The 26,634-nt window shown below is 49.0% G+C and overlaps 2 protein-coding genes across 2 annotated transcripts in view; both read right to left on the minus strand.

Moving 5' to 3' along the window:
• The window catches only part of LOC115466521 (sulfotransferase family cytosolic 2B member 1-like), a 1,032,539-nt gene that overhangs the window by 509,681 nt on the left and 496,224 nt on the right, over positions 1 to 26,634 (minus strand). The window lies entirely within an intron of this gene.
• FAM83E (family with sequence similarity 83 member E) overlaps positions 8,513 to 26,634 on the minus strand; it is a 32,525-nt gene continuing 14,403 nt past the window's right edge. The window contains exons 3-6 of the mRNA XM_030197775.1: positions 20,548 to 20,715; positions 18,952 to 19,076; positions 14,809 to 15,565; positions 8,513 to 10,027 (exon numbers count right to left, since the gene is read on the minus strand). Coding sequence (XP_030053635.1) covers positions 9,782 to 10,027; positions 14,809 to 15,565; positions 18,952 to 19,076; positions 20,548 to 20,715 — 1,296 coding nt within the window. The 3' untranslated portion in view covers positions 8,513 to 9,781. The remainder of the gene's footprint in view (positions 10,028 to 14,808; positions 15,566 to 18,951; positions 19,077 to 20,547; positions 20,716 to 26,634) is intronic.

Raw genomic sequence — 26,634 nt, forward strand, 5'->3', positions numbered from 1 at the left:
TTCTAGGATAAGCAGCATAAAATGTATTATACTGTTTTGGGATCTTGCCAGGTACTTGTGACCTGGATTGGCCACTGTTAGAAACTGGATACTGGGCTTGATGGGCCTTGGGTCTGTCCCAATATGGCAGTGCATATGTTCTTATGTGACAGGATCTGTATCCCTGCACCAGTCATTTGAGTCTGCCCCACCATTCTCTATTTCTCGCCTCACCCCTTCCATTCCCCCTCCTGCTCTGCTCACCCCTTCTCTCTGCTACACCATCCTGGCATCACCATTTTTTTCCACTTCCCTCAGCTTCTCTCCGTTCTTTATTCCCCACCCCCTCAAAAAAAACCTCTTCCTTTTTCAGATTGTTCCCATCACTCTCTCTCTCTCTCCACCACCCCCCCCCCCCAAGCCTATCCTACTTTCTGTCTCTTGAAAGCACCAACATCAGCCCAGCTCCTAGAACTGAATATCTGTATTTTAGAACTGATGTTGACTGCAGCAGCTGAATATACAGATGTTTTAATATTGCTTATGTAACAAGATTTCTAATTACTACTACTACTTAACATTTCTAGAGGGACAGGGCTCCACACATCTCCCATCTTGGCCCAAGTTTTGTTCCCTTTAAGGACAGGAGTGTAAAAGGGCCCTGACCAATGTTCCCTTTATGCGGAGCAGTTGAGCGATTGCTCATACATTTCAGGAGTGTTCCTCACAAAAATGTTTTGTTTTTTTTTGTGTGCTATATACAGAAATGCCATTTCTAATATTGGCGCTCAGAAATTTTTGTTTTTTTAAAACCTTGTTGCTCACACACCAAAACATTTGCACACACCAGTCCACTCCTTAGAGGAAACATTGGTCTTGACTTGCATTTATTTTATTTTATTTCATTAAATTTAGGTCTCAAGGAAGAAATGCGTCACGTGCTTCCCCACCAAGATTCATCCAGTACTCCCCTGTTGCCGGTCGAATCTGCTGGTAGATCTATGGAGGAATATCTGGGAAACTACCCTTCTACCCAACTTCTGAAACCCACACCTCCAGCCCTTTGCAAGGAGAAGTCCTCTGATGCATCTCAAACAGCTCATACTCTGAAGCACTTGCCGGCAACTAACTTTTCATCAAGTCAACGGCAAAAACAAAGCCTTGATGGCCAACGTCTTCCATTGAATCAAGCATCAACAGTCCAGCTGCCTCCTGTGTTGATTTCCGTCCGTCACCCTGTTCCATTGGTTCAACCACAATTTGGACCACACCTGTCATCTGAGCCACTGACAAACACTGCTTTGATCACCAAGGTGTTGCCACTGCCCCAATCCCTTCCAAACCAGCCAAGGGAGAACATGGCAATTTCTGTCCCCGGAACTAGCATCAGGGTTAGAAATTTCTTACCAGTGCCCAGCCCCGGTTTCCTGGCTCCATCCTGGCTTCCAAAACCAACCGTCTGGCTCCCAGGGGGATCATGTAGGGGCAGTTTCGCTTGTCCCCGAGCATCACTGGCCAGCACTGACTCTACATGGCTGAAGATGCACAAGCCTGAGGAACCAACAAAATACAGTCCATCAGGAGAGTTATCAATGAATAACTCACCAGGTATGGGTAGCAGTGAGACTGCTCCATTGAAGGATAATCTCGTATTACTTTTATCATATTTTTCTTTGATGTGTACTCTCCTGTCCCCTTAACTCCATCTGTAATAAATTGGTATCCACATTGCTGAAACTACAATTTTAATACGTCCTAAGTTGCGAGTCTTGAGCAGGCACATCAAAAACAGGCTTCTCCACTTCAGCTTCCCTAGGGCCATCCTCATAGTATCACAATGTCCGGCTTTGAAGATTATATTAAACACTTCTTTCTGATGTAGCATTGATGGTGTATCCACCTGCCATTCAGAAAAGAAGGAAGACCCCTGTCCCATAGAGTGTACAGTCTATGTGGGCTGCTGGAGAAGTGTGATGCTTGAATAGCATGAATGAAGCCAAGGGGGAGAGGATGGTTTTGACCCAGGATGTATTAAACTGAGGAGAACCTCGGGTTAGGGTCTTACAGGAGTGGTGATCAGATAAAAAGGGAGGAAATTTGGAGGTGGAGGGCAACAAGTTTGGGTAGTTTTGTACAAAATGTTCAATAGTACTATCCTGTCTTTTGAAACATCTCACTAAATGAATTTGGAAACTGGTTTAATGCCACAGAATGAACAGTTGGCAGTTCTCATGGAGTGCTTTTGAAACTTGACTGAGGAACCTATCAGGCACCAAACCATCACAATGAGGTTAGGATCTGGGGACTGGTGCTGGTTTTCCATCCATTGACGAGTGTTTGTTTTCATCAGGGTTCAAAGAGGAGCCAGGCCCATCGCATTCTTCCTTCAGTTTGTCTTTACCCACCTCCACTTCAGATCATTCTCTGAGGAAACCTCAAGATGGACTTCCAAAGAGCACCGTGATCCTTCAAAAACCAGCAGCAGCACCTTTTGACGTGAAGACCATACCAGGTAATGTCTTCTTTCCAGATGGTGGTCCTGTAAGGTAGGGTGATTTCCAGATGCAACATGTCTCAGATTAGTCCTGGACACCCCAACATAACACAATCAACCTCATATGATCCAGTCAGAATCAATTTATTGGAACTGAAGACATTATAATGTCATCTTGTAATCTTCAGCCCCTAGTGTTGCCTAGGACAGGGATGGGCAACTCTGGTCCTCAAGAGCCACAATCCAGTTGGGGTTTTCAAGATTTCCACAATGTTATATACATGAGATCTATTGGCATACAATGGAAGCAATACATGCAAACCAATCTCATACATATTCATTGTGGAAATCTTGAAAACCCTCGAGGAATGTGGATGCCCATCCCCGATCTGGGATGTTACTGAGGTGCACGGTTAATAACTATGCCAGGAGTATTGTGAGGGAGTGTAACATTTCACCAGCTCTGGTGCAAGCTTGCTTTGGAACTGAGAGCCCCTAAGGCAGCCCTTTGCGCGAAACTTGGCCAAGTCAGGCATAGCTTTCTACCGTTCTGTGTCTGTTGCTAATAAAAGCACCGTTGGAATTTGATTGGATCTTGTCTACCGGACTGTCTGTTTTTTTTATTCAATCTGCTGTTGATTTTTTGCTGGTCTGGCTCTTGTGGATTGACTGCTTGTGTGTTTCTTGGGACCTATTTCATAAAGTGGACATATTCTTTCCCCGATGAGACACACATGCATGCATAGGTTTGCACTGGCACACTAGTTTGTGCAAGCACAATGGTTCCACTATCACTCTTTGTGAAACAATGTGCCGTCTTTCCACATAGTCCTATTTAAAAAGAATGTGTGCTATTATTGGCGAATGACGAAATGCGTTTATTCTGCTCGTTTTCATTTGGTAACGACAAGCAATGTGATAGGATATCTCATTGACATTTCCCTATGGCCTTGCAAACGACAGCCCATCTCTATTGACCATGGTCTTCCTTCCTTGGCAGGCCTCGATAAGATTGGAAAGTTACTTTCTCTGCCAGAATTTGCGTCTGGGATAAGGGTTGAAAAGCTGAATGCGATTTTGAAAAAAAAGTACAAGATAGACTTGGAGAAAATCAGGAAAGACCAGGGCTGCAAGGACACAAGAAGCTTCCTTCAGCGAGTGCCCAACATCACGCTCTCTGATCCTGGAAAATGGAGTATATGCATTGTTAAATTAAAGAAAGGTAGGATATGATACCATTGAAGCTGTCTCACCCACCTCTTTGCTTTCCCCTCCTTTTTGTCTTGAGATAATTTGTGTACTCTGTTTTCCTTTAAGCTTCCCAAAATGAAGTGAGGGCTTCTTGTCAAGACCAGAACCCATTTAGACCCACTCCCTCTCCACATCAGCTCACAGAGAAAGCACCTCTTGAAGGCTGGGAGGATTTAGTTCTGACGTGGTCTCCAAATCGAGTGACTCCAAGCATGATACAGGAAGCCACCTCAAGTTCTATGGAGACTAACCACTTATCAGTGCCGCCACAAAGACCAAACCAATGTCCAGATAAACATTATGATCCCATTCTGAAGGAAGAAGTTCTGGTGGCCTTGTTGCAGCAACCCCATGGAGTCACCTTTGGGCAGTTTGCTGGAGTGTTCCACAAGACCCATGGCTACCAGCTGAAGCTCTCTAGGCACGGCTACAAATCCCTCCAGAGCCTTTTGGAAGGCATGACGGATTTGGTGGAGATAGTAGGGAAAGGGACTGAGGATCCAGTCATTAGATGCAGGTTTCCCTCCCGTCATCGACTGGTAGAGATCTCTCCTGCTGGACCGTAGAGTGGGATCTCCTGAAGTTGGTGACCTTCTGGGCTGAATAAGATTCCTGCTTGCATACCTTTGGATGTTCTGGGTGTTCACCAAAGGTGAGATTTTGCTGCTATCCTTATACATATCAAGAAAAAAAAAATAGAACTTCCTGAACCCCATGCTTGAAGACCTAAAGGTCCCACAGCTCTTCCTTGAATCAGAATAACATATTCGGTCAATCTTGGCCGTGTTGGTCACGCCATCATGATGGATACAAGGGGCAGATGTTCCAACACAGAAAATTCTGTGACACTGGACAGGAAGAAGAGATATCTAGTATGCTATAGAAATGATAAGTAGTAGTAGTAGTATGGACTGCCTCCCACAGACATGGGCTGGTAGCTAATTTCATCTCTACAGGAATATTCCAGTTTCTCACACCCTGTGCCTCAAGTAGTTTCCTAGGGACAATGTCTAATTTCTAGATCCTATACCTATGTCTGGTTATGATATACTCAGAGGTTAGTTGGTGACTCAGGCTGTACAGGGTCTGGAATGACCATTTTTGATGTCTAGACAGAAAGATTTGATTCTACGCCCATAACAACCCATTTTCTTTGCAGCCTTCCTACTGCCATCTGGGGATGGTGTAAAGCACAAGGCCGGAGACTCCCCATAACAATCACTGTTCTGTGTTCCTGATTTTGGATGTGAGTGGAGGGGAGGGGGGAGTGTGAAAGGCTGGCGAGAGTGCTTACCTGTCTTGTGATCATGGCCACTACTCAACTGAGTACCTGCCAACCTGGTCCCAGAGCCTCACCTAACAGCCTTGCTTCTCCGTGAACGTTCACGATGTATTTGCATGCCCTGGCTCTCCAGAGCGGGTGAATGTCTCGTGCGTTCTCTATTAGTATTTGAATAGCTGGTCTCACTTGCCTTGGCTTCAGGACCTGCGGTGGGAACCTGTCTATTGAATCGTTGGATCAACTCAGTAGTAGATGATTGAGGGGCCCTTTACTAAGCCATGTAAGCGTCTACGCATGCCCAACGTACGTCAAAATGGAGTTACCACCCGACTACCGCGTGGCTCTTGCGGTAATTTCATTTTTTGGCACTCGTAATGGACGGGTGCCAAATGGCATTTGATGAGCATAGGTCATTACTTCCCAGTTACCATGTGAATCTTTACCGCCAGGTCAATGGCTGACGGGAAGGTCTCAGACCCAAAATGGACGCGTGACAATTTTCATTTTGCCGCACGTCCATTTTCGGCAAAAATGAAAAAAAAAAGGCTTTTTTTTTTTTACAGGCGCGCTAAAAAATGGATCTGCGTGCGCCCAAAACCCGTGCCTAAACTTCCGCATGCCATTTTTCAGCGCACCTTTGAAAAAGAACCCCTGAAGGACTTCCTGTAAAAGGCATAGACTGTGGGGAAAGTCTTTTGAAGAGTCCCACAGTAACGGCAAATGTTGATGGCCAAGGACCTTGGGTGCGTGCCTGATTGGCCCTGTAAGGATATTTGGCCCTGTAAGGATATTTGTATCTGATTGTTTGTTACTAGATTGATGTAAGCCTTTTTACACTGATATAAGCCTTTTTAAACTAATGTAAGCCACATTGAGCCTGCCCATGGGTGGGAAAGTGTGGGATATAAATGCTATAAATAAATACATTTCTCAGCTGTTAGCCATACAAGCCTGACCTCCCGCAGGAGGCCACTGTTTTTCCCCCTTACTTCATGCCTGAAAGACATTCTCGCATCTTGGTCTCTCTCTCAAGGAACTGGAAACAGCTGGTGGGTTGTTATTGGCTCCCTCCTTGACTTTTGTTTACTTAAAAGTGCCGTTTACATGTGTATGATGAAGGATTTTATTGTAGAACTGTTAAGCAATCTGTAATTCCCTTCGGAATAAGAATAAATGTATGTAATTATAAAAGGGACTTTTGATCCCTTTGTGAAGAGAGGTCACTGTGGCAGAGGGTCAGGCACTGATACATGTGGAGGGGCATAATCGAAGGGGGTGCCCAAGTTTTCATGAGGGCGTCCTTGCAGGACGGCCCCGCGAAGGAGCGGGGAAACCCGTATTATCAAAACAAGATGAGCGTCCATCTTTTGTTTCGATAATACGGTCGTGGCCGCCCAAATCTCAACATTTAGGTTCGACATTAGAGATGGTCGACCTAAATGTTGAGATGGTTGACCTTAGAGATAGTCATCCCCGGTTTTCGGCCATAATGGAAACCAAGGACACCCATTTCAAAAACGACCAAATCCAAGCCCTTTGGTCGTGGGAGGAGCCAGAATTCGTAGTGCACTGGTCCCCCTCACATCGCAGGACACCAACCGGGCATCCTAGAGGGCACTGCAGTGGACTTCACAAATTACTCCCAGGTGCATAGCTCCCTTACCTTGGGTGCTGAGCCCCCCCAAAACCCACCACTCACCACTGTAAACCACTACCATAGCCCTTAGGGGTGAAGGGGGCACCTACATGTGGGTACAGTGGGTTTCAGGTGGGTTTTGGAGGGCTCACATTTACCACCACATGTAAAAGGTGGGGGGGATGGGCCTGGGTCCGCCTGGCTGAAGTGCACTGCATCCACTAAAACTGCTCCAGGGACCTGCATACTGCTGTCAGGGAGCTGGGTATGACATTTGAGGCTGGCAAAAAAAAATGTTTTTTGGGTTTTTTTTTAGGGTGGGAGGGGGTTGGTGACCACTTGGGGAGTAAGGGGAGGTCATCCCCAATTTCCTTCGGTGGTCATCTGGTCAGTTCGGGCACCTTTTTGAGGCTTGGTCGCAAGAAAAAATGGACCAAGTCGGCCAAGTGCTCGTCAGGGACGCCCTTCTTTTTTCCATTATCGGCTGAGGACGCTCATCTCTTAAGCACGCCCCAGTCCTGCCTTCGCTACGGTGCCGACACCCCCCCCCGTGAACTTTGGTCGTCCCCTACTCTTTGGGGTTCTACATGGTATGTTGCTGCTCCTTAGGGGTTCTGCAGGTACTTGTGACCTGGATTGGCCACTGTTGGAACCGGATACTGGGCCAGATGAATTATTGGTAGGTCCAGTATGGCTATTCTTTTGTTCACTCCAAGGTGACAACAGAGTCAGCGACAGAGGCAGGGAGCAGTGGTGATGCATAGGGAGATAAAAGCGATTTACCTAGGGCCAGACAACACACAACTTCAGTGGCAGAGCCGGGGATTAGAGCTGAGTCTTAGGGAGATGAAATCACACAGAGAGAATCGGGAAAGGAGCCAGGGAGTAGAACTTGCATCCCAGGTTTCTTGTTTATCACCAAACCGCACCTTCTCCACACAACCAGTCATGTTCCCGGGTGATAAACCTTTAATTACAGGCATGAAATCATGTGAGAAAGTCTCCCCACAGGACCAATGTGCTTTGTATCCGAGGGTAAATATTTGACTTAGCACTTGCTGTTTTAAGAATTATTCATCTGCCTTTATTATTTGTACTGGACAATTGCAGGCCAAACCCTCTTCCAGAAAATGATTTTGTATTCCAGAATTACAGTGTGTTGGGGTTTGGGGCTGGGGAGTCCTGCAAGACATGAATTAGACAAGAATGACACATTTAGATTTCAAGCAACCTCCCCCCCCTTCCACGTTTTGCAGGTTTGAGTATCCAACCCTTCCCCAGGTTAGTCAAACAGACTTGTCCAGGCCTAGTCTGCTGCAGTGCATGCTGGGAATTGTAGTTCAAATTTTTCCGTGGCTTCTCTGTAAGAGAATCAGGGCTACAGGTTCTGGCAGCGACTGTTGTTTCGTTGCCCTGTATTTCGTACTGTTCCCCTCATTTCCCCTGGAGATAACAAGGAGGTACCGTCTCTACAAATCGCATTTGGTACCAGGTACGTTCAGGCCTCCTTTCGAAAGATTTCCTACTGCCACGTTTTAGAAAAATAGATTTTATTTTTGAGAGAATTGTATAGGCAAAGCAAAGCATTAAATACAGTCCCCACAATTTGCTGAGAGGGAAGGGTAAAGAGTTATGTCTTGGTCTCTTTGCAAAGTGATTATTGATGTTGAGGAGGGGTCGTCTGGAGGATATTGTTGCCCGTCCCTCTTTGGCATTTCTTACCTGGGCTTGGTGTATTTCAGGCAGAGGTTCTCAACTCTCATCTGGACACATCTAGCCAGTCAGGTTTTCAGGATACCCAAAGTGAATATGCATGAGATAAATTTGCATGTGCTGCATCCACTGTATGCAAATCTATGTCATACAAATTCATTGTGGGTATCCTGAAAACTTACTGGCTGGGTGTGTCCTGTGTCCTGAGGTTGAGAACCCCTAATTTAAGGTAAGGCTGCCAAATGGATCCAGATTCTCAGGACAGGGTTGATACAGTCCTAGGTTTACCCCAGTGCATGCTGGGACTTGTAGTCTTGCTTAAGGTGTGCAATGGGAAATCAGAACCACAAGCTCCTGCGTGCAACTGACTGGATTCACCCTGTCCTGCAAATCTGGATCCAGTTGGCAGCCTTAATTTGAGGAGGTTTAATGCTCAGAGGGAGCTCATCAATTGCAGAAGGGGAGTGTGAGCTCAGAGTGGTTGGAGAGAAGGTTTAGTGGAGGTTGAGTAGGAAGGGGTATTGGAGGTTCCGAATGTTTGGGGGTGCATGCTTGGGAGGGCTGTCAGGGTGTGCTTGAGAGATTAAAAGGGGCTTTTTTGGAGTATGAGGGAGGGTGGGATGGTGTGTTGGCATGGGAGGGTGCATGGAAAGGAGTATTTTGGGGGGATCCTTCTTTGAAGGTGATGAGTTGGAAGGCATGCTGAGGGGGTGTGCTTGTTGGGGGATGGGAAGGAAAGTAGGAACGGGTGTGTTTGTTGGGGGATGGATGGGTAGGAATATCTGGGATGTGCTTGTTGTGGGGTGGGGGGGTGGATAGAAAGGGGAGTCAGGCATGGGGGTGTTGGCAGTGTCCCCATGCTAATTTCCCGCCCTATCCTGTAAACACAAGTCACTTCCAGTGTTACCATCATCACAAAGATACCATGCAGACTTTAATACTTAAGAAGGTGGTGAAGGGCAGGAAGATATTTCTTTGGGGTGGGTTAAACCATCTTGGGTGACAGACACTACCTCTCAAAATTAGATCACCATGAGGTTTTCAGTGCAACATCGCCAATGCATTTTTAGCAAGTTCAATCTGGGTATGCAGAAAAAACATCTTACACAGTCTAGACAAGAAGTCAAGAAAGCTGGGGGGAGCCCCAGGCTGTACCCCTCTGAGTTGAGGTCCTAGAGATTCCCAGCATATATTCAGTGTACTCTAATGTGTGTGTGGAGAGTATTCATCCTGGTAAACTTCCACTGTAATCACTGAATCAAAGTTGAGGTGTTTCGCAATGGTCCTTTCAGTACATCCTGATGGTAGGCCGAAGTGCCCTCCCTGGCCTACCAGGCCAACTTCTCTGTGTTCTGGCAGGACATCTTTTCCTTGCCATCAGAAGAGAGAACTGATGTGGTACCCCTCCCCCCACATTGTAGCGGGCTTAGTAATAGAGGGTCCGAGTGGGCTTGGACAGATTACTCAAGGGTCTGGGTAGGGCTGGGCTAGGTAAGCCATGGACCAGCTGGCCCTGTAGCCGGAGCGGTGACAAGACTATGGATGGCTTGAAAGCCGAGGAATACAACATGGATTGTTCTCGTGTCCTGTGCTCTTCGTGGGGGTGAGCAGCGCCCCTCTGTCTCATCAACAGCATGGCGGGAGTGGCTTGGCTCACCCATCTCGACTTGCTCTGTTGAAAAAAACAAGGTGAAACAGGATAGAAACAGAAGCAAAAGCAAGTAAATCCTGCAGAGTATCGTTATCCACTTGAACCTTGAGATTTTCAAAATGCCCCAGTTCAAGAAGATGGTCCCTCCCATATCGGGCTCAATTTTCCAAGTGTTATCCCCCAAAAAGGAATGTAGACTCATGACTCAAATTTTCAGATGTTGTATGCTGAGAACATATGACCATAGCAGAAGACCCCCAAAGCTGGAGGCCTGTGAAATTAGGCAGGAAGTTCAGAGGCATGACATGGTGTAGGCCATGAATATAACCCTCCATCTTGTCTTGAACACTTTGCTGCCCCTCTCAACTACCAGCTCCCACATGGTTGCAGCATCCATTATCTCTACAAATGGATGTTAACCATCTTTATGAATTGACTCTGGACCTGGTAATATTATATTATTGGCAGTACAAGATGTCTCTTCCTGTCAACAAGGTATCCCAACTGTCCTCTAGCTAAAGGGGCAATCCCTCACTTTTGTTTGGCATGGGGAAAGAATGGAGGAGTGGGGAACCCAGCCCTTATTTTTCGTGTGTCATCCTGCAAGGACATCCATCCAGTTCAGTGTATTTTGTGGGATTACTTCTCAGTGGGTCACTGCTAGAGCTTTTGGAAGTTGGCCAAAGTCAATCGGAGTGCAAAGACCAGACTTGGAAACATCAAAAGACCTCAATGGTGGCCCTTTGTTTAAGTGAAAATACGGGCCCTTCCCTCACCTCACCTCCTTTAGGTTCCACCCCATGCAATTTCTAGGGGAACCAAGGGCCTGTTTCTCAATAACCCCTAAAGTATCCCTTGTTGAAGTGGTCATAAGGCAGTCACTGAAGGAGGTCCTACCTTGCTAAGGTCACCAACCAACTCCATGATATCTAGACAGGATGAATGCCTGGGATGGCTGATCCCAGATTCTCAAAAGCATGGAGGGAGGTAGCCCATCCTCAGTCCCTTACCCCAGAAGACCTGGAGCTGGTTGGTAGACCCTACGTTCCTCATGCTCGTTCCTAAATAAGCATGGACAAAGCACTATACAGGATGCACCTAGAACCTCTCCTTCTGTTTCATGCGATGTTTGGGACATCTGTTGTCTGTCAGACATCTGCCAAAGATAGCAGAAACACTAAAGATGATAACATCATAGGCCGCCCCCGGGCTTGGCGTTCTCTTTTCTTGCCAGCTCTCATAAATCATTGCACAAAGATAACCTTAGTTTCTTTTCAGGGACTGGGGCAGGGGTGGGGAGAGAGGTAATAATTTTGTGTTACCTCAACTCGAAGTCTTTCTTAACACACTGTACAAAATAAATCAATGTTTTCATCTGGTTTAGGGCCAGCTTTTCACAATGTACAATTGTGGCCCACCAGAAAGATTTTCATGAAGGCGGCGTCCTGTGGGAGCTCTACATAAGAGCATGGAGAGCCCTCCTTCTTTTTAATAGAGCTGGAGAAGGGACACCGTGCATGGTCATGATAGCACCAGGTACATTGTTATTGAACAACACAAAGACGGGTTACTGAGGTGAACTGAAGGAGCTGATGATCTCCAGAAACTTTTCCACCATGCTGACAACCCTGTGTTGGAGATCATGGGAGGGTGGACTAGGGGAGGTGGGGGCAGATTGGGATTGATCTGGAGCCTGACGCTATACAGGCCTGGAACTCATCAAACATGTTCAGCAAAGAAAACATATACAGGCTGGTGGGAGGGGGTAAGGGGAATCATGTGTGTGAGAGAGAGGTGAAATGAGGTGTAACACAGTCTGGGATATCACATGAAGGGCCTCTGGCAGCTGGAAAGGAGAGCAAACAATCTGCAAACCCTGCCTGATCGCTGGTTTAACTAACTGCCTCCCCTCCTAGCATCCTAAATATTCTGACAACCACTGAGGATCATCTGAGTCTATCCCAGACTTTACCCCTCACTCCCCCACCACTGAGAATCCTCTGTGCCCCTCCCAGGCTTTACCCCTCACTCCCCTACCACTGAGGATCCTCTGTGCCCCTCCAAGGCTTTACCCCCTCACTCCCCCACCACTGAGGATCCTCTGTGCCCCTCCCAGGCTTTACCCCACTTCCTCACCACTGAGCATCCTCTGTGCCCCTCCCATGCTTTACCCCTCACTCCCCCACCACTGAGGATCCTCTGTGCCCTTCCCAGGCTTTACCCCCTCACTTCCCCACCACTGAGCATCCTCTGTGCCCCTCCCAGGCTTTACCCCTCACTCCCCCACCACTGAGGATCCTCTGTGCCCCTCCCAGGCTTTACCCCACTCCCCCACCACTGAGGATCCTCTGTGCCCTTCCCAGGCTTTACCCCCTCACTGCCCCACCACTGAGGATTCGCTGTACCTCTCCCAGGTAGGGATATGCATTCATTTGAAATGACAGGAAAAAAATTAAGTTTCATGTCTTTACCATCATCTATGGTCCTCAATATCGCACACTGTTTATCAGTACTGAACACTATTTAAGCAATAGGGTAAACCAGGGCCACCGAGGGGGGGGGGGGGGAGGGCAAGATTCCCCAGGCCTGGCCTCCAAAGGGGGGGCCCGGAACCAGCAAGCTTCTTCCTGCCTGCATGCTTCTGGGTCTGTCTCTCTCCTGCTCCTGTGTGCCAGGTCCCAGATGATTGCTTTAACGTGATAACCCGTGTTATCGCATTAATGCCATCATCTGGGTCCCGGCACATAGGAGCAGGAGAAAGGAGACGACAGACTGAGGGTGGAGCAGTCAGACAAAGGAAGGGAAGGGGCAGGTGGCCCGAATGTGCAGGACAGCCTCAGTGGGGGTGGGGGTGCTGGCGGCAGTGGTCGGTGGCCCAGGTGGGGGGGGGGGGGCAGTCCTGCCCTGTTCCCACCTGTGTCTCTCACCGGCTCTGGGGTAAGCTATTGACAAGGTTGCTGCTAAAATGGTAACTAAAAAACAACCAAATAAACCCTTGAACAATCCTCTAAATGTTGCCCATCCCTGCTCCCGGGATTTACCCTACTTGGGTGGTCCTGTGGCTCAATGGCGAAGCCACATACTCCTCTGTAGAGGGACCTGGGTTTCAGCTGCTCCCAGGCTAGGAAGGAAGACGGTCTCAGCCTTCACTCAACAGTGACACCTAGTGGCCACTTTCAGGACTCAATAATGACTCCTAGTGGCCACTCTCAGAAGATGCCCCTGGCCATAATATTTGATGTTAATTGTGAATCTGCCCTCTTGGACTCTGAGCCTATGATAGCAAGTTCCTAAATCTTCTCTGGTCACAGCCACAGGGCTTTGTACCCCTGTTTTCATAGCCATTCTCTGGACCAGGATGGAAAATGAGCAAGCAGATCAGTATTTTATCCAAAATATTTTGTTGAAGATACCGTATCTAAGACAGTTGCCCGACACAGGCCGTGTTTCACCCACAAAAGGGCTGCGTCAGGGGCTAGTCTGTATCTCTACGAATAAGAACAGACTACTTGCTGGTGATTTGGAAACACAACATTGTTCTTATTCGTAGAGATACAGACTAGCCCCTGACGCAGCCCTTTTGTGGGCGAAACACGGCCTGTGTCGGGCAACTGTCTTAGATACGGTATCTTCAACAAAATATTTTGGATAATATACTGATCTGCTTGCTCATTTTCCACGTTGGATTTCGCAGATCGTTTGCCTTGCTGTTTTCTGGGACCTTCTCTGGACCATCCATGTCCTCATATGGTGTCTAGTGCTGCCCCTATTGTCTCAATTTCTCCCCCCACAAAGGTCAGCTATAGTGAAGAAGAAAGAGGGGTTGGGAGCAGCAAAAAAGAGGAAGAAAGAGAGGGAGAGAGAAGAGGCAAATGGAAAAAGGAAGAGAACTGAGGGAAAGTGTTGGAGGAGCTACCAAGGGGTTGAAGGAGAAAGGAAGAGAGGGAAGAAATTAGAGCAGAAAACACAGAGCCAGAGAAGGAAAGGGATATAGAGTCAACAAAGAAAGAGTGGAGGAGAAGAAGAGCACAGGGACACGAGAGGGAACAAGGGGCAAGGAGGGAAGAGAGAAGGTGAGATGGAGAGATGAGGAAAAAGAGAAGTGCTAAAGAAGTGGAGAGAGATGAGGGATAAAAAGGAAATCAGCCGGAGATGGAGGGAGAGAGAAAATAGGGGAGCAAAAGGTAGGGGGAGAGAGAGAGAGCTGGAGATGGAAGAGAGGAACCTGGGGGTAAAGGACACCGATTCTGTGCTCTTCTTTCCCTGGGACACTCTCCCTTCCTTCCCTTTTGCACCCGTGGGCTGATGCAGCAGGGTGCGGGAGATTGCTGGGCTTCACAGCGTAAATATTTAAAGAAGGTGGAGGGAATATTAAACAAGGGAGGAGGCAACCTTGCAAACACTGCCCAACACAGGAAACAGAGGAGACAAAACTCAGGACTCAGCACTTTCAAGAGAAAGACCACAGCTGTTGGGCCTTCACCCATCCCCAGCACTGTCCATGTCCTGGGGATACACAGGGGGCTTCAGTCCCCAGCAGTGTCAGTCCCTTACCCTCCCCAGCACTGTCCTTGTCCTGAGGACACACAGGGGGGGGCTTCAGTCCCCAGTACTCAGTCCCTCCTCCCTCCCCAGCACTGTCCCTGTCCTGGGGATACACAGGGGGCTTCAGTCCCCAGCACTCTCCCTCCCTCCCCCCTCCCCAGCACTGTCACTGTCCCTGTCCTGGGGGATACATAGGGGCTTCAGTTCCCAGTTCTGTCAGTCTCTCATGTAATGGTAGATTTTTTACTTGTTCTCACCTTCGCTTCGTCTCCCAGCTCCATCGGATTCTGTCCGGCTCCAGACCCGATGCTTGAGCCAGACAGCTGTGACAGGCGGCTGAGGTCCCAGAGAGATTTGCTTGGTCTGGCTCCCGCCGTCTTGGACACGGACAGACGGCTCCTTTGAACGTTCTTCAGGATGTCACTGAGGGCGCTTTGTGCATCCTGCCCTCTCTGCAGCCCCTCCGTGGGACCTTCAAAAGTCCGGCAGACTGAGAGCCGGTGCCGGATGGAGTAATCCGGCAGATCCACCCGCTCTCTGGAAGCAGGCACAGAGTCCTGGATCTCGGCAGAGACTCTCTGAAGCCCCCCACCAGTTTCCTTGTCTAAGCAGGCAGCTTCGGGGGGAGCCACTGTACGGCGTTCGGCAATTTTGTGGACCCTCCTGGATAACTCGGCGCCTGCCAGCGGGACGACATATGAGGTGGGTGGAGGGATAGTGTCAGCAGGTTCAGCCACAATGAGCTTCGGCAGTGGGACAAAGCCATTGATACCGGGCTGCAGAAGTGCCGCAGGTGACTTCGGAGGGGGGTCCTTGGGTGCCATCTTGATGGGTGTTGGCCATGGTGGTGAGGAAGGTCTCCACTGCCTGCTCCCCATCCCCAAGGCGTGGAGGCGTGGCAAGGGTCTCGAGGCGGCGAAGAGGGTACGGAACTCTTTGTCGAAGGAGTCCGTAATCTCCCCCGTCAGGACGGTCACCAGGTTCCGATCCAGGCGGGCGTCACTCCAGGTAAAGCTGGAAAAGAGGGTAGGGGTGCAAGGTGGGGGGAGAGGCAGGAAAATATAAGCAAGAGAGTTGCACAGTGAACAATGAGTGGCCTGTGGAGTTCCATTAAGTCAGCAGTTCCTGCATTTCTGGTTATTGCCCCTCCTGCCCCCTCTCTCCCCCCCCCCCCCAGCAGTTCTGTATCTCTGGTTATTGCCCCTGCTTTTCCCCTCCTGCCCCTCTTTCCCTACCTCAGCAGTTCCTGTATCTCTGGTTATTGCCCCTCCTGCCCCCTCCCCCCAGCAGTTCTGTATCTCTGATTATTGCCCCTGATTTTTCCATCCTGACCGTCTCTCCCCCCCAGCAGTTCCTGTATCTCTGGTTATTATCCCTTCTTTTCCCCTTCTACTACTACTACTTATGATTTCTAAAGCACTACTAGACGTACGCAGCGCTGTACACTTGAACCCTCCCTCTCTCTACCCCCCCCCCCCCCCGCAGTTCTGTATCTCTGGTTATTGCCCCTGCTTTTCCCCTCCTGCCCCTTTCCCTACCTCAGCAGTTCCTGTATCTCTGGTTATTGCCCCTCCTGCCCCCTCTCCCCCCCAGCAGTTCTGTATCTCTGGTTATTGCCCCTGCTTTTCCCCTCCTACCCCCTCTCCCCCTCCCCAGCAGTTCTGTATCTCTGGTTATTGCCCCTGCTTTTCCCCTCCTGCCCCCTCTCCCCCCCCAGCAGTTCTGTATCTCTGGTTGTTATCCCTCCTTTTCCCCTTCTGCCTCCCTCTTCCCCCCCCCCCCCCCCCAGAAGCCCTGTATCCTGTATCTCTGGTTATTGTCCCTGCTTTTTCCATCCTGCCCCTCTTTCCCCCCCCCCAGCACTTCCTGTATCTCTAGTTATTATCCCTCCTTTTCCCCATCTGCCCCCCTCTCCCCCCCCCCCCCCCAGCAGTTCCTGTATCTCTGGTTATCGTCTCTCCTTTCCCCTCTCTCCCCCTTCAACAGTTCTGTATCTCTGGTTATTGCTCCTGCTTTTCCTGTCCTGACCCTCTCTCCCTCCCCCCAGCAGTTCCTGTATCTCTGATTATTGCCCCTGCTTTTTCCATCCTGCCCCTCTCTCTCCTCCCCCCCCCCCAGTAGTTCCTGTATCTCTGGTTATTGCCCCTGCGTTTTCCATCCTGCCCATCTCCCCCCACCCCGGTAGTTCCTGTATCTCTGGTTATTGCCCCTGCTTTTTCCTTCCTGCCCCTCTGTACCCCACCCCAGCAGTTCCTGTATCTCTAGTTATTATCCCTCCTTTTCCCCTTCTGCCCCTCCCCCCCCCAGATGTTCTGTATCTCTGGTTATTGGCCCTGCTTTTCCTCTCCTGCCTCTCTCCCCTCCCCCAGCAGTTCTGTATCTCTGGTTATTATCCCAACGTTTCCCCTCCTGCCCCTCTCTCCCCCCCAGCAGTTCCTGTATCTCTGATTATTCCTCCTTTTCCCCTTCTGCCCCCCTCTCTCCTCCCCCCCAGCAGTTCCTGTATCTGGTTATTATCTCTCCTTTTCCCCTTCTGCTCCCCTCTCTCCTCCCCCCCCCCCCCCAGCAGTTCCTGTATCTCTGGTTATTATCTCTCCTTTTCCCCTCTCTCCCCCCTCAGCAGTTCTGTATCTTTGGTTATTGCCCCTCTCTCCCCCCCCCCCTCAGGAGTTCCTGTATCTCTGGTTACTGCCCCTCCTGCCCCCTCTCCCCCCTCAGCGGTTCCTGTATGTCTGGTTATTATCCCTCCTTTTCCCCTCCTTCCCTCCTCTCTCCTCCTCAGCAGTTCTGTATCTGTGATTGCCCCTGCTGTCCCCCTTCTGCCCTGATCTCCCCCCCTCAGGAGTTCCTGTATCTCTGGTTACTGTCCTTCATGCCCCCTCTCTCCCCCTCAGCGGTTCCTGTATATCTGGTTATTGCCCCTCCTGCCCCCTCCCCCCCAGCAGTTCCTGTATGTCTGGTTATTGCCCCTACTTTTCCCCTCCTGCCCCTCTCTCTCCCCCCCCCCCCCAGTTCCTGTATCTCTGGTTACTGCCCCTGCTTTTTCCTTCTTGCCCCTCTCTCCCCCCCCCCCCCCCAGCAGTTCCTGTATCTCTGGTTACTGCCCCTGCTTTTTCCTTCCTGCCCCTCTCCCCCCCCCAGCAGTTCCTGTATGTCTGGTTATTGCCCCTGCTTTCCCCCTTCTGCCCCTCTATCTCCCCTCAGCGGTTCCTGTATGTCTGGTTATTGCCCCTGCTTTTCCCCTCCTGCCCCTCTCCCCCCCCCCTCAGGAGTTCCTGTATCTCTGGTTACTGTCCATCCTTTCCTGTTCTTCTTCCCACCCAGTGTCATATGTTAACACTTCAGGCTCCGTGAAGGAAAATACGGATTGGATGAATGAGTCTCTATGTAGTTAAGGAACACCATACTGGAAACAGCCAAAGATACCTTCCCAATGAGTCTCAGTGTTTTAAGAAGATTCATAATTTATTTTTCTATATAGGATACTCATTCTCTAACCACCTCCCTCCATGCTCACAGGTGGGCGACGAGGACAGCCAGCCCCACGCCGGCTCCCAGCAGCACCCCAAGGCTGCCTCGCCACTGGACCGGGTCCACTCCGTTACACAGGTTTCCCCAGCAGCAGTTGTACTTTATCTTGTAGTCGACAGCCATGTACGTCACCTGCTGCTGTCGCCCGCACCATGTCTCCGCCACGCATCCTTTGGATTTTAGGAGCTCCATGCCCACGGACGATCCCATAGCCGTGAAGCAGTTATGGTTGGTGTCACAGGTCACCTTCATGGTGGGGCAGTAGTCTGTCATGGTGGTCTCACAGTAATAGCACTGCTTGTTGGGCTGTACCGAACCACAGAGGAAGAGGAGGAGGGCCAGGAAGTCCTGGAGTCTCATGGTGACCAACGTGCCACGCTCCGCCACACCAATCCCTCAAGTCCCGCCTGTAGGCACAGATTCTGCCTGTAGCCTATATGCTCCTTCCACCTTGACCCTATAGAGGCCAATGCAAGGTTTGTGGCTTAGGTTGGGGGGGGGGGGGACTGATAGCATTGTTCTAGCTAAGAGGTGATGTCACAGTGGGTCAATGCAGAGGAGCCAATCACTGGCTGCTTCCTCGGAGTAGATCCCGCCCCAGCCCTAAGCTCTTGGGGGTGGTGTCAGAGTTTAGTGGGATTTGGCACTTGGCTAGGAATTTTAGAGAGTTGTAAACTCCAGTTCTGGCCCCTACTCTGGGTGTGATGAGGGGGAAGTCACTAATTTTTTGTGATTGAGCTCTAATCCCCTGCTCTGGTCCTGACTGTCTCAGAAGCATGGTTGAAAGGTCCTTGTGACCCCTGGCGATCTATGGGGCGGCTCCGACTTCCCAGACATGCCTTAGCGCAGTGTCTCCTGCAGTCTCTTACCTGTAGGTGCCGGTGATGACTGATTCGCCATCCAGCAGAAGGAACTTCTCTTTCAGGATGCCTGTCACTTGCTTCAGGTGTCTGGTGTGGAAAGTACAGCCTGTCAGGACTCTGACTCGCATGTTCTGAACCAAGGGAGAAAAAAAGGAAACAGCGGCTTATACCAGGGGTCAGGGGGCCATTACATAGTAACATAGTAAATGACGGCAGATAAAGACCTGTACGGTCCTTCCAGTCTGCCCAACAAGATAAACTCATTTTACATGGTATGTGATACTTTATACCTGAGTTTGATTTGTCCCTGCCATTCTCAGGGCACAGACTGTAGAAGTCTTGTATTAAAAGTTCTGAAGCTAACTTCGAAGCAGGGGCGTATCTGGAATCCGGCGGTAGGGGGGGCCAGAGCCAGAGAGGGGGGCACATTTTTGCCTCCCTCCCCCCCCCCCGCCGCCGCCGCCACTACTCTCCACCCCCCCCCCCCCCACCGTCAACCCTCCCCCGCTGCTTACCTTTGCTTGCGGGGGGCCCCAACCCCCGCCAGCCGAGGTCCGACCCGCAGTCTTCATATTTCGTCTTCCTCCGACTCCTCCGTGGCCATGCTGTAAGTAACGCTGCTGATTCGTTGAATCCAGTTCGGAGTCTGACGTCCCAGCACGTTGTACGACGTGCTGGGACGTCAGACTCCGAACTGGATTCAACGAATCAGCAGCTACTTACAGCATGGCCACGGAGGAGTCGGAGGAAGACGAAATATGAAGACTGCGGGTTGGACCTCGGCTGGCGGGGGTTGGGGCCCCCCGCCAGCAAAGGTAAGCAGCGGGGGAGGGTTGACGGTGGGGAGGGGGGCCCAGGCCCCTTTGGCCCCACGCAGATACGCCCCTGCTTCGAAGCCCCTTAAAATTTACACTCCATATCTATTCAGTTACAATCAGGGCACAGACTGTAGAAGTCTGCCCAGCACGGGTTTTACTTCCCAAATGCCGGTGTCGCCACCCAATCTCTACTAAGATTCTGTGGATCCATGCCTTCTAAACAGGATTCATTTGTGTTTATCCCACGCAAGTTTGAATTCCATTACCGTTTTCATCTCCACCACCTCCCGCGGGAGGGCATTCCACATATCCACCACCCTCTCCGTGAAAAAATACTTCCTGACATTAGTCCTCAGTCTTACTACTACCACTTAGCATTTCTAAAGCGCTATTAGATGTACGCAGCGCTGTACACTTGAACATCAATGCACCTCATTCCTGTCCTACAGCACCCTCTGCTGTTCCAATACTGAGACCCTCACACACAGCTCTGCCAATGCACCTCATTCCTGCCCGGCAGCAACCCCTGCTATTCCAATACTGAGACCTTCACACACAACTCTGCCAATGCACCTCACTCCTGCCCTGCAGCACCCCCTGCTATTCCTGTACGGAGACCCTCCCACTCAGCTCTATCAATGCACCTCATTCCTGTCCTACAGCACCCTTTGCTATTCCAGCACTGAGACCCTCACACACAGCTCTTTGGTACTTTCAGCATCCCATGCTGTTTCACTCCTATGCTATTGTGATAAGTTGAGGGATACCTGGTCCCCTGATCTACCTGGGTGAATCGTAGGTTGACCCCTGTGGTCTCCACCATGCTGAGGAAGGAAGGAAGGTGGTGTCTGCTCAGCAGCAGGTAGACAGGGATCATTTTCCTTGAGGCCGCCTCGTGCATGTCCAAGAAAATGTCTGGGTCTGTGAACACATCCATAACTACAGCGATGACCTGTAGACATGAGAGAAAATATGCCCCGGCCGGAGGCAGAAAGAGAACATATCATTATTTGAGTTCAAATCTTGTTATTAAGTTTATAAAAAGTAATGATACATGTGTAATAAACAATGCATTAACAGGAAAATAAGCAACATTACAGAACTAGTTAAGAAAAACCATGAAAAAAAAGGAAGATGCTATATGACTAAAACATTAAGAAGGATAAGAACCTACCTAAGTACTTAAGTACATAAGTACTGCCACACTGGGACAGACCAAAGGTCCATCAAGCCCAGCATCCTGTTTCCGACAGTGGCCAATCCAGGTCACAAACACCTGGCAAGATCCCAAAAAAGTTCAATAGATTTTATGTTGTTTATTCCAGAAATAGTGGATTTCCCCCAAGTCATTTTAATAATGGTCTATGGACTTTTCCTTTAGGAAACCATCCAAACCTTTTTTTAAACCCCACTAAGCTAACTGCTTTTACCACATTCTCTAGCAACGAATTCCAGAGTTTAATTACACGTTCAGTGAAGAAACATTCAGTGGCATAGCAAGGGCAGGGCGGTGGGGGCGGTCCGCCCCGGGTGTCAGCAGGTGTGTGTGGGGGGGGGGGGTGCTCCACTCCTGCTGCTCCCTCCCACCCTGCCTTCAAAAAAATATATTTTTGAAATGGAGTCGCAGGCAGCGCCTCGCGTCTGCCCTGCTTGTAAAACAAGTAAATCTCGGCGGTGGCGCATCGGGCCTTCCCTCATTGGGTCCCTCCCTCGCGGAAATAAGAAGTTACATCAGAGGAGGGTGGGACCCAATGAGGGAAGGCCCGACGCCGATGAGGAGATTTACTTGTTTTACAAGCAGGGCAGACGCGAGGCGCTGCCTGCCTGCGACTCTGTTTCACAATGTTTTTTTAAAGCAGGGTGGTGGCAGGAGAAGAGGGCGGTCTCTCCACGGAGTTGGTGATCGGGTCGGGGGGGGGGTTCCGATGGGAGAAGGGGTGGAGTGGTGGTCCAATGGGAGAAGGGGTGGGGTTTCTCAGATGGGAGAAGGGAGTGAGGAGGGGGGTTCTCGGATGGGAGAAGTGTACTGGGGTGGGGTGGGGGAAGAAGGGAACTGGGGAGGGGAGGGGGTTCTCAGATGGGAGAAGGGGACTGGGGTGGGGAGAAGAGGGGGTTCTTGGATGGGAGAAGGGGGTGGGGGTTCTCGGATGGGAGAAGGGGACTGGGGAGGGGGTTCTCGGATGGGAGAAGGGGACTGGGGTGGGGTGGGGAGGGGAAGGGGTTCTCAGATGGGAGAAGGGGGCTGGAACTGGGGTCTGAGAAGGGGCCATGCCTGAAGCTGGTGGGAAAATGGGGCATGCGTGGGTCAGGTGGGAGAATGGGTCTGGGGCTGAAAACGGGGGCCTAATACAAGGCATGTGGATGCAAGGGGCTGGAACTGGGGGCTGAAAGGGAGGGTAGGTGGGATAAGGGGACTAGTACTGGGACTGGGGGCTGAAAAGGGGCAGGGGCTGAAACTGTGGGGACTGGGGGCTGAAAAGGAGACACAGAGAAGTGGCTGGGGCTGAAGCTTGGGGCTGGGGTTGAAACGGGGCTGAAAAGGGGACAGGGAGAAGTGGCTGGGGGCTGAAGTTCGGGACTGGTGGGAGAATAGGGCTGGGGCTGAAACTGGGGACTGGTGGGATAATGGGGCTGGAACTGAGGGCTGAAAAAAAGGGGCAGAGAGAGGGGACAGATCCTGGATGGAAGGGAGAGCAAGAGGGAGGGCAGACCCTGGATGGATGAGAGAGGGAGGGCAAATGGTGGATTGAAGGGGCAGAGAGAAAGGGCAGACAGTGGATGGAAGGGGGAGAGAGAGAGGGCAGATGTGGATGGAAGGAGCAGGGAGAGAGGGCAGACATTGGATGGAGGAGGCAGACACTGGATGGCAGAGAGAGAACGAAGACAGATGCTGGATGGAAGGAAGACAGTGAAAAGAAGATGAGGAAAGCAGAAACCAGAGACAACAAACTGTAAATAAAATACATATTTTTATTTTTTTGCTTTAGGATAAAGTAGTATTGTAGCTGTGTTAATAAATGTTTATAATAGAACATGTAAACAAGGTAATCTTTTTATTGGACTAATTTTAATACATTTTGGCTAACTTTCGTAGAACAAAACCCCCTTCCTCAGGTCAGGATAGGATACTGTAACAGTACTATACTGTATTGACCTGAGGAAGGATGTTTTGGCCTCTGAAAGCTAAATGTATTAGTCCAATAAAATGGTATTATTTTATTTTCTATATTTGTTTTATTTCTATTTGTTAATTTGTAAAGTGGCGATTGGTACTTGTTAGTTTTTTAAAATTTACATCTGTCTTTATATTTTGCACAATACTAGGGGACATTTTCTGTTTCTGTGGTGTTGCATCTTGGGGGTTCAGTTTAATTTTTGTCTAAATAGAAAGTTTATGATTACTTATTTTATAATGGATTAGGGTGTATCTGTGTTTGTGAAAAAGACATGGCTTTCAGTTGGCATTGACTGTGCAGGATTGACGATCTGTACTATTCTGTCTGGTTTCGTTTTACAATAGGTGAATTGATGTTCTAGTGCTCACTGTAGTGTTTAAGATGCATTCCTTTTCCTTGTGTGACTCGTACAAATGACTGCTTATGGTATGGTAGAATTGCTCTATAGGTCCTGAGTGTTTTGTATTCTCGGCATGCCTAGTACTGGATTTTGGAGGGGGGGGGGGGGTTAAAAATGAATGGCCCTGGGTGTCAACTACCCTAGCTACGCCACTGGAAACATTTTCTCTGATTCGTTTTAAATTTACTACTTTGTAGCTTCATCATGTGCCCCCTAGTCCTAGGATTTTTGGAAAGAGTAAACAAACGATTCACATCTACTACCCGTTCCACTCCACTCAGTATTTTATAGATAGACCTCTATCATATCTCCCCTCAGCTGTCTTTTCTCCAAGCTGAAGATTTACAGAAAGCTAGGTAAAGATTACAAGTCACAATTATCATGTTGATCTATATCTAGAATCCTTTTTAAAATAGATTTCCAAAGGATGGCTTGCAAAATATTTGTTTTTTCCCCTGTGGATTTTAGTTCAAATTTAATGATAATAAATAGAAATAGTTTTCATTTATTTCTACTTATTACCTTTAAAAGTGGACCAATACAGCCACCACACCACTTAGTTCAAATTTAGATATCATACATACTGTGTTCCACCAGAGTGTAACATCTAACATAATTGCATTTTTCCAGTTGCCTTAGATCATCTGCAGGCAATGGAGATTAATATGTCAAATGTGCTTCAAACTGAGGGTGTGCCGATTTTAGAACAATTATATCAATTGATAAATTAGTGCTACAGTGATATATGGCCTGGTTGTATTTCCAGACTTGCAAACAAAATTGGACAAAAATATATCATATGAATAACTGTACCTTTGGAACTGGTACAATGTCATCAGCAATAGTTACTAGGGGACAGAGACAAAGCCTGGTCTGGGGCAAACAATGTTCAGGGGACCGCAGCAGAGATTGAGAAAGGCTGCCCCACCAGCCCCAGGTCCTTCTTCCTTCCGCGTCCTGCCTCCTGTGAAGTAACTTCCTGTTTCCGCATAGGCTGGACACACCTCCTGTGAAGTAACTTTCTGTTTCCGCAAAGGCTGGACGCGCCTCCTGTGAAGTAACTTCCTGTTTCCGCATAGGCAGGACACGCCTCCTGTGAAGTAACTTCCTGTTTCCACATAGGCGGGATGCGGCAAAAGAAGGACCTGTGGGTGGCACAGCAGTCTCTCTTGATCGCCAAGGCCGGGCCCGGGGAGTCTTCCCCCTCCCCCTCGGCGGCCCTGCTAGGGGAAAGCCCTGCTTTCCATTTTTTCATAGGGTTCCAAAGTACCCTGTGAGTTAGGAAGTAACGGGATTGAGTCATTCTGATGGAATGGGTTGGTCTGTTGACTTTAGACCACAAAGACCAATTCAGCATTATCAAATTCTACATCTAAATCCTTAAGCCAAACATCCTGAATACCAGATGTGTGTGGAAAAGCGAATGAATTCAGAACTTGGTAAAATGACGACATTGAATTTACCTTTGGAAAGTATAGAAGCACAAAAATCGTGTACATCTGACGAAAGTGAGAACGCAGTTAAATCATAAGTACATAAGTAATGCCATACTGGGTAAAGACCAAAGGTCCATCGAGCCCAGCATCCTGTTCCCGATAGCAGCCAATCCAGGTCAAGGGCACCTGGCAAGCTACCCAAACGAACAAACATTCTATACATGTTATTCCTGGAACTGTGGATTTTTCCCAAGTCCATTTAGTAGCGGTCTATGGACTTTTCCTTTAGGAAACCGTCCAACCCATTTTTAAACTCTGCCAAGAACTTTTCTTGATTGCACGTGTTAATTGCGACCATTGAAACATTTGAGGGGCAGGTATATTATATTTATGTGCTAAATCTTCAAACGGAAGAAAGTCGCTTCCAATCAGAAGTTGGCTTAATGACCACATGTTTAACTGTTGGCACAACGTCTATGGTATATTTTTCTGTTCAATTCAAAATTTAGATTTATGCCATACAGAAATTTGAGATGAGCTGCAAACATCTCTCTGGGGCCCTTTTACAGAGGCGTGTAAGAACCTATGCGTGTGTCAAATCGGCATTACCGCCTGGTTAGCGCATGCACCTGGCAGTAGTTCCGAGTTTGACGTGCGCTGAAAACCTTCAGTAGAAAATAATTTTCTATTTTCTACTGCAGGTAGAATCCTTTTTAAAATAGATTTCCAAAGGTTAAACACAAAGGAATCCTATTTAGAGGGAATGGATCTACAGAATCTTAGCGGACATTGGGTAGCGACGCTGGTAATTGGGAAGCAAAACCAGTGCTGGGCAGACTTCTACGGTCTACGCCCTGATCGTGACTGAATAGATAGGGATGGGCTGGAGTGTAAATTTTAAGGGGCTTCGACGTTAAATAGAACTTTTAGTACAAGAACAGTGCTGGGCAGACTTCTACAGTCTGTGCCCTGAGAATGGCAAGGACAAATCAAATTTGAGTATAAAGTATCACATACCATGTAAAATGAGTTTATCTTGTTGGGCAGACTGGATGGACCGTTCAGGTCTTTATCTGCCATCATTTACTATGTTATGTTAGGGATATTGTTAAGAGGTTAAGAGGAAGGTATTGGTGAGATCAAATCTTTTTCAACATGTAACCATAAAGGGAAGTCCTGATCTGTCGGGGAAGTCAATAACCAATATAGACCAAATTTAGCCAAGGATGCAGTATGCTAGTTATACAAATCTGGGAAACCTAGAGGGGCATAATCGAACGCGAACACCCATCTCCATGGGCATCTATGTCCGAGAACGGGTATGTGAAGGGGTGGGACAGACCGTATTTTCGAAAAAAATGGCTGCCCATCTTCTTTTTTCGATAATACGGTTTGTGCCCGACAAATGCATCAGAGTTGTGTGGATTTGAGCTGGGCAGTTTTGTTTTTTAGCGATAATGGAAACCGAAGGTGCCCAGCTCAAAAACGAACAAATCCAAGGCATTTGATCGTGGGAGGGGCCAGGATTCGTAGTGCACTTGGCCCCCTCACATGCCAGGACACCAACCGGGCACCCTAGGAGGCACTTGTAACAATTAAAAAAAAAAAGTCAAATACCTCCCAAGTCCATAGCTCCCTTCCTTTGGGTGCTGAGCCCCTCAAATCCCCCCCAAAACCCACTGCCCACAACTCTATACCATTACCATAGCCCCTATGGCTGAAGGGGGGCACCTACATGTGGGTACAGTGGGTTTTGGGGGCGGTTTGGAGGGCTCCCATTTACCACCACAAGTGTAATAGGTAGGGGGGGGGTGGGCCTGGGACCACCTGCCTGAAGTCCACTGCACCCACTAACAACT

Source organism: Microcaecilia unicolor, chromosome 3 (assembly GCF_901765095.1).
Source record: "Microcaecilia unicolor chromosome 3, aMicUni1.1, whole genome shotgun sequence".
In the NCBI taxonomy this organism is placed as follows: Eukaryota; Metazoa; Chordata; class Amphibia; order Gymnophiona; family Siphonopidae; genus Microcaecilia; species Microcaecilia unicolor.